At 40.3% G+C, this 8651-nt stretch overlaps 1 protein-coding gene across 6 annotated transcripts in view; it reads right to left on the bottom strand.

Annotated features, from left to right (window-relative positions):
- Herc2 (HECT and RLD domain containing E3 ubiquitin protein ligase 2) overlaps positions 1-8651 on the bottom strand; it is a 189282-nt gene that overhangs the window by 160051 nt on the left and 20580 nt on the right. For all 6 annotated transcript variants that reach the window (XM_010612947.1, XM_010612945.3, XM_033761041.1 and 3 more), the window contains exon 4: positions 2604-2741. In XM_010612947.1, the coding sequence (XP_010611249.1) occupies positions 2604-2741 (138 nt within the window). The remainder of the gene's footprint in view (positions 1-2603; positions 2742-8651) is intronic.

Raw genomic sequence — 8651 nt, 5'->3', positions numbered from 1 at the left:
CAAAAAAGAGCACTAGTAAAAAAAAAAAAAAAAAAAAAAAAAAAAAAAAAAAAAAAAAAAAAGACAAGGAGATATTTGAAACCCTCCAAATATTTGGAAATTAGCACATTTCTAATAATAAATGGGCTAGAGAAGAAATTATAAGGAAAGTTAGAAAATATTTTCATTGAGAGGCAGGAAGGTTGCAAGTTCTATACAGTGACTTCAAGTCCAGCCTGGACTACATGGTGAAATTCTGTCTCAAAAAATGTATTTTTTTCTTTTCTTAAAGAAAATGAAAGAACATTTCTAAATCTATGGTTTAAATCTAAGCTCTGCTTAGAGGGGGATTTACAGCTTTGAACCCTTAAATCAGAAAAGACAAAAGACTTAAAATCAATTATCTAAGCTTCTACCTGAAGAAACTAGAAGAAAGAGAAGAGCAGAGAGAAACCAAAGCCAAGCAGGAAAAAAAAACGAAGTAATAAAGGTTAAAGCAAAAATCAATGAAAAAGCCAAAAAACAATGTGGGGGTCAATAAAGCCAGCAACTGGTTCTTTGAGGGAAAAAAGCCAACTGAATTGGTAAGTTCTAGCAAGACAGATAAAGAAATAAAATACAAGCCATATTTAAGCAAATTTCTGGTTTAACTGTTATATTCTAGACAACAGCATAAGTACTTTAGCTGACCTACTCTGCTCATTCCACAACAGCCTATAAGGTTGGATAACTGTTATTAACTCCACTTACAAATTAAATTTAAATATATGCATTTATATGTGCCCATGCAAGAAAACAAAAGTATGTACATCAAATTAATAGTAGCAATTAATTGTTTTTTGTTTTGTTTTGTTTTGTTTTTTGAGACAGGGTCTCACTATGTAGTTGAGACTGACCTGGAACTCACTATGTAGCTCAGGCTGGTCTCGAACTCACAGCAATCCTCCTGACTCAGCCTCCCGAGTGCTGGGATTACAGGCATGCGCCACTACACCCAGCTAATTCTGTTTTTTTTGGTACCCGACATTGAACTTAGGTCCTTGTGCTTGCAAAGCAGGCAGTGGAACCACTGAGCTAAATCCCTGGCCCCAGTAGCAATTAATTCTTAGGAGAAAACTGTAAGTATGGTAGGCAGTCAGGCAGAACCTCCCACTTCATAAAGTACTGATTTTTACAAGAAAATTTCATTTACATTCCCTGTATGTTAAAAAAAAAAATGGGGTTCCTTGCCAGGGGTATTGCTTAGTGGCAGAGCATGTGCTCAAGCACGGATGAGGTCCTAGGTTCAATCCCCAGAACAACAACAACAAAACTGAAACAAAAACACATCAGTCATTAAAAAACACAAAATTAAACAAGATAAAGTGAGAGGCAAAGAATAAAAATATGAGTCTTATTTGCCTGAATATAAGGAATAGATGACTATAAAAGTTCAACTTTGATAAAGAACCATTACCACTGAGAAAAAAAACTAAAAAATGAGCAAAATAGGGCCAGGGATTTAGCTCAGTGGCTCTGTCACCCACCTTGCAAGTACAAGGTTCTGAGTTCAATCCCAAATCACCCCCCCAAAAAAAGAGGGCAAAATAATTGAATAGACATTTCTCCAAAGAACATTTATAAATAACCAATAAGTACATAAAAAATAAGACACTTGGAGGGGCTGGGGATTTAGCCCAGTGGTTCCGCCACCTGACTCGCAAGCACAAGGACCTGAGCTACAATCCCTAGTACCCCAAAAAATAAAAAAGACACTTAGTAGCACTAATCATTAGGGAATGCAAATCAAAAACTAAGATATCACTTCATACTCATTATTGTGGCTATTATCAAAAAAATAGAAAGGAAAATAACGAAGCATTGGCCAGGATATGAAGAAATTACAATGCTTGTACCCTGCTGGAAAAATGAAAAATGGTGCAGCCTTTGTGGAAAATGCATCTTCTAAAGTTAAACACAGAATTACTACATTATCAAACGATTCCACTGCTAAGTATATAACAAAGAATTCAAGGCAGGAGCTCAAACAGATGCGTGTAAACCAATGTTCATATCAGCACTGTTCACAAAAGGCAAAAGCTGAAAGCACTCAGTGTCCATGAACCACAGAATAAAAGAAGTGTGGGATATACATATGCTGGAATAGTATTTAGTCTATAGTTAAAAGACAGGAAAATCTGACATAGGCCACAATATGATGAACCTTGAAGATATGCCAAGCGAAAAGCCAGACCAAAGGGTCAAGTATGGTGTGACTTCACTTGTGCAAAGTCCTAGAGTAGTTAAATGCATGGTGGACAAAAGGAGAATGTGGCTGCTTGCGTAGGCAGAGCAACAGTGTGTAGCAGGTAGTTTCAGTTCTGTAAGATGAAAGAGCTCTGGAAATGAATAGTGGTGATATTGCACCACAACATTAACATATTTAATGTCACTGAACTACATGCTTAAAAATGATAACATTGCTAAGTCTTATGTTATACATACTATAATACAAAAAAAATTTTAATCTGAATTTGAAGAAATTACATTTAATAGACAACAGTCCAACTATGGTGGGCAGAAAAGAAAGGGGTGCTGGATAAAGCTTTCCCAAAGCCAAGCAGCACCTCCGAAGATCACAATACCTGGCTGCTTGCCCCAGACCCAGCTCTCCAGGATGGACTTGGCCCTGAAGGCAGGTGCAGGAGCTTCTTCTTCATCTTTCTTCTCTTTGTCATTTAGATCTTCTTTCTTGGTTCCACTTTGGGTATCAACACCATCATCTAAAGAATTAAAAATGTTCAAATCTGTAATTAATTGCTTTTCAAAATGCAGTGGGTTACCTGGCAATCTCTAGGCAAAAATTCCACCCTGAAATAGAAAGTTGCAACACACATCATTAACTGAATGTTTAATGATTAAAAAGAGAAAAAAGAAAAATACATGAGCTATAATAAATCCAGTGTAATTTATTTAGTAATAATGAATATATTTACTTCTTCACTAAAAGGGCAATGTAAAAAAAAAAAAAAACAGTATCACTCAAATTTGTCAAAGCATGTGTCTTTCAAAGTAATATCTCATCACAGACAAGAAAAAATGGAAACAGTCTTTGTAAATAGGGGAGGATGGAGAGGGTAAAGGGAGGGCAGGGTTATGGGGAAAAAAATGAGAACCAAGATCTATCATGTAAAGGTACAAGATCCCAATGATGAATATAACTGTAGTATATACTTAAAAAGTATCAATAAACTCAGTAAGATCAAAAAAATGATACCCATCAATTTCCTACTGGATCTTGCAACTAAAAAATTTAGTCTTTAATAATTTATCCACCTGCACATCACACTAATCACTTTAATCCAGTGACTCCCAGTTGCTTGTCTGCATGGTAGAAAGGAGAAAGAACATTTCCTCATTCTGCACTGAATTTTTAACTCTATAGTACAATGCCTTCCTCCACTGCCAACTGAGAACCATTGTTATACAGGGCCACTGCCACTGACAGTATAATTCAGCAGCACCAGAGGTGCAAAAGAAAAGTTGAAAACAATGACTTGAGGCCACTGTCAGTATAAAGTTTCAGTCAAAAACAATTGCCATGAGAGCCAGGGAGTTAGCTCAGTGGTTCCACCACCTGCCTTGCAAGCCCAAGATCCTGAGTTCAATCTCTGGTACCAAAAAAAAAAAAAAGAAAAGAAAAAATTTGCCATGAAATTCGTTACATAACAAGAAAAGACAAAAAAGAATCTTAACCTGGCAGTATAAATAAATCCTATCATAAAGACTCTTACTAAAATAATTGTATAAATACCATAATTAGCCAAATGGGATGCCACACACTTATAATCGCAACACTTTAGGAGGGTGACGCAGGAATCTACCCTGGGCAGCTTAACAACTATGTGAGACCCTCTCTCAAAATAAATTAAAAAGGGCTAGATGGGCCCGGGTCCCAAGTTTGATCCCTGGTACCAAAGGGGGTGGCCTAGAATGGAGCTCATTGTGAAGGCCCCAGGTTTAAAGGGGAAAGGAAAGAGGGGAGGGGAAGGTGGGCTTAGAAACCTATCTAGTCTGGGGATGAACATCAGTGGTAGAGCATGTGCTTAGCATTTTCAAGTCCTTAAACTCAATCCCCAGCATCACCCCCCAAAAAATATATTATGCACACACAGATCTGTGAAAGAGATGACAGTGCAAACTATATACAGTGTTAGAGCCAGCTACGCCTTGCTGTCAGTTACTCCATGTTACACAGAATAGTAGCTTTTACGCTGTGCTCTTTATCTTAAGTGACTCCATTGTATAAAACAGAAGTTTGCTCCATTTTGAAGAGAAATGTTGTGGCAGAACGACTTGGTAACTTGTATGCAAAAACAGATAATCACAAGACACTGGACACGCCAAACTTCAACCAAACAAAAAAACCCCACAACTCCCAGCTGCACAGTACAGTCATAAGGCATAAACTTATAAATTAAGGGCCGGGGATTTACGTCAGTGGCACCAAGCCTGCCTCGCAAGCACAAGGTCCTGAGTTTGATCCCTAGTACCAAAAAAAAAAAAAAAAACCCTTATAAATTAATTCTGCTATATAAATTGCCACCTATAAACATATCAAATTAAATCAAAGACACGTGGACTAGGACATATTTGAATTATGTCAGATAAAACAGGCCATAAGCTTACTGGACACACCAGCGCACGCACCAGCCATGCAGCCCTGCCTGGACCATGTAAGAGGAAGAGCACCTGCCTCACACTGGCTGGGCAGTCACCTCATCAGACCAAGGCTGGGAACTCTGGCGTTCTCTCCCTGGCTTCAGCTCACTGTGTCCCTGACTGAGGCGGCTCACTAGAGACAGGCTATGACCCAACTCTGCACTTGCAACAAGCCCCAGCCTTCTGGGCCTTGGAAGAAACCCTGCCTGGTCTGTCATCTTATCAAGCCACCTGCTGTGACTTGTCACATCTCTGCAGACTCTGCAGAACTGCCTGCCCTCAGTTCTTCCTCTTCAGTTCCTGCTGCCACTATTAACTGTTCACCCTCCCCAGCCATTCTGGAACTGCCATAGCAGTATAGTGTGATGTGACAGTTATAAATCCTAGTAATTTAAATTTTAAAACCCAGCTTATTGGAACCGGGTGACCTTTTAGTACTTGGCCTAATGAGGCTGATAATTTGATATAGCTCATGAATTTACTGTTATATTCGATCAATTCTGACATCGTGAAGACACATGCCAGACCCATGTTACTGGCAGAGCTCACTCACAACATTAGGACATCTAAAAATCTCTAAGGACACTGTTCCAGTCATGCTTCCAACACCACATGTAGATTTTCACACCAAGCACGTGCCAATTCTTTGCAACACCAACATGTGCACAACAATCCAATTCAACTCTAACACTATCTACAGGTCAAGAGATTAGTACCACAAGACTGCCCCCATTTCAGATGCCAACTCCAAGGAGCAGGGCTCCAGGTTACCCACAACCTCTGTATGGCTTGGCTACAAATGGGTGACCCACAACCCGTCCTCATAGTGACAGTCAAATCCCCCTTATCCACAAGGGACGCATTCCAATACCTCCCATGGATGCCTAAAATCACAGATAGTTGCAAATCCAACATATACTGTTTTTTTCTATCCATACGTATCTATGATAAAAGTATGTAACACTAAATTAGGCACAGAAGATATTAACAATGACCATAAAGAAGACAGAAGAATTATGACAACATATTTCAATAAAAGTCACATGAAAGGGCTGGGGATTTAGCTCAGTGGTCCCACCACCTGCCTTGCAAGCACAAGGTCCTGAGTTCCATCCCTGGTGCCAAAAATAAATAAATAAATAAATATTTAAAAAGTCATGTGAAAATGATCTGCCTCATGAAATACCTTCACACTATCCTCAACCTTCTTGTGACGTGGAAGAAATTCAATGGCTACTCAGTGAGAGGACAGAGAGGTAAATGACAGGCACAATAAGGTAGCACAGGGCTGGCAGAGTTGCCAACAGCCAACCTGACAACCAAGATTACCAGGTGCCTAATAGGTGGGATTCGATATGCAAAAGGATGACTCAAATCCAGGGCAGGCAGTGTGAGTGAATCCCACTAATCAGAACAGCACATGATTTAAAACTTAAGAATTGGGCCCAGTGCAGTGGTGCATGCCTGTGATCCCAGCACTTGGGACCCTGAGCCAGAAGGATCGTCAGGGGCTCAAGGTCAACCTGGGCTACATGGTGATTTCAAGACCAGCCTGGACTGATTCAAAAAAAATAAAACTTTTGAATTGTTTATTTGTGGAATTTACTAATTTGTCAGACCAAGGTTGACAGCAGGTAATTAAATCCTTGGAGGGCTGGAGATTTAGCTCAGCAGCACTGCGCCTGCCTGGCAAGTGTGAGGTCCTGAGTTCAATCCCTGGTACCAAAAAGAAATAAAACCTTGGAAAGTGAAACCACAGGGACTAGTACAATGACCCACAAAAACAGGGAAACCCTTACTATTATCCATCTACTATCCAAGATATTACACAGGACACAAATGGACAGCCTTGATGAAAGGTGCAGATGAGGTAGGGTGCATTGGGAAGGGTCCTTCACTAATCTACACGTGTAAGAACTGGTATGCAGGTTCAGGCCTTGAGAAGGATTGGTGAAATCATTGGCTGCTGGAAATCAACTTGATCTCCAGCCACTCTCTCCCCCCACATATGGTGGGGCCCCAAATCCCCATCTACTTAGCATGCCTTGCTCTGCACAGCAGCCCCCCTTCTGTTTATCTGTTTTTGCTTTTGCATTCCTGGGGAGGAGCCCACATCCTGGACATACAGGCAGGCACTGTACCCCTGAGCTACAGGAGCCCCTCACTCAAGCTATGCAGAGGCTCCCAGCCAGCATCCCTGCCCAGCAGAAAGACACAGCACACCACAGGTTAAAAGTGTTTCAGAATCTACTCAGAAAGAGGACCAACACCAGATATTTCAACAAGATGCTCCTATCACCCCACCACTCAAATGGTGAGTTTCAGGAACCATGTCAGAAATGTCAGAAGTTAACAATGAGCAAATATTACATTACAACATCTACCACCAATGCAAACATATATTCAACAAACTACTATATTCCTACCAAAAAAGAAAAAATCAAACATCCAATAGAAAAACAAGAAATCACTAGAGAGAAAACTCAAATGGCTAATGTTATGAAGACAAGCTCAAATACATGTTTATGAAATCATAAATTCAATTTTTATTTCCTTACCTCACTAAACTGGCAAATATTAGAAAGCTAGAATATAAACTCCAAGACAGGATTTTTTTTTTTTCTTTTTTGGCTTTTTCATCTGGCTTTATCCACAATCATATCCCAAGTGCCTACAGCAATGCAAGGCAAATAACAACACTCAGTGATCTTTCAAAAGATCAATAACCAAGTAACAGGAAATGGTGGAAATGAGGCCAGAGGCACACATCTGCTAGCAGGAGGGCAGACTGGAGAGCCAGTGCACTCAGGGTTAAATGAGTTACAGGGAAGGAAGGTTCCTTACCCTACTCTAGGGCCTACAACACCCCCACACACAGAGACCCCCACACACACCCACATCTATGCAGGGCAGACTGAATGGAAAGCTGTTGAGAACAGGAACTGGTAGCTGTCTAGCCAACCATAGAAACCACTTACAAATACAGTGCTGTATGGACTCACCTTGTCAGACTGCACCCATACTGAGGCACAACCACTGTCATTGACCAGAGTAACCCTAATCAGCCTTTCCTGCAGTTTCCCAGGAAGCTGTAATAAACAAAACCACTAGAGTAGTACAGTGAAGCCATGCACACGGCCTCTGATACTGTCCTAAAATAAACTACATACATTCCAACCATCATGAAGCCACTTTTCTCCTTGCCTATAAATACACCCCTCTTTCTGACCCAAACTGTCAGGCTCCAACAGGTCTTGCTACCACCCAAGATATTTCTGTCACTGAGTTCTCCCAATAAACTGCACTCTATCAAATCCTGGATCTGTGTCTCTTTCTTGGCCCCTTCTGTGCACAGTGGAGCTGGTCCTTATATTCTAAGACTGCTTTATCCCCAACAGGCTGAATGGCAAAAGAAATAAACTAGGCTAAAGAAGCACTTATTCCATCGATGGAAATTAAAAACCTGTGCACAATGAACTCCACACTGATGGAGGACAGATCAGCAGCTGCTCAGGGAAAGAGGTCAGGAAATCTGTGATACAAAGCAAGAGCACAAGAGGGTTTTTTCAGATGATAAAACTGTTCTGAATTCTTACTTTGGTGAGGACTATAGAATTTCGTGTATGTTAAAATTTATTGACTAGATTTAGCTCAGTGGTTCCACCACCTACCTCCCAAGCACAAGGACCCGAGTTCAATCTCTGGTACAAAAAAAAAAAAAAAAAAAAATTTTAGAACCAGACACTAAAAATAAGTAAATATAAATATAAAATCTATGAGGGGCAGGACTGCGTCTCATCCTTGATACTGAGATATCCCCAGCCTTGTTTTTATTTTTCCATTTAGAGAGCGATTCCTGCTAAAATTACTAAGTTGTCCAGGCTGGGCTTGAACTTGCAATCTTCCTGCCTCTGCCTCCCAAGTGCTGGGATTACAGGTATGCATTATTACCACACCCAGAGATTTTTCTT

This window comes from Fukomys damarensis, unplaced genomic scaffold (assembly GCF_012274545.1).
Source record: "Fukomys damarensis isolate Sample0158 unplaced genomic scaffold, DMR_v1.0_HiC HiC_scaffold_7, whole genome shotgun sequence".
Lineage (NCBI taxonomy): Eukaryota > Metazoa > Chordata > Mammalia > Rodentia > Bathyergidae > Fukomys > Fukomys damarensis.
Note: the sequence above shows the minus strand (reverse complement) of the source record. Positions and strands in the feature narration are given on the sequence as shown.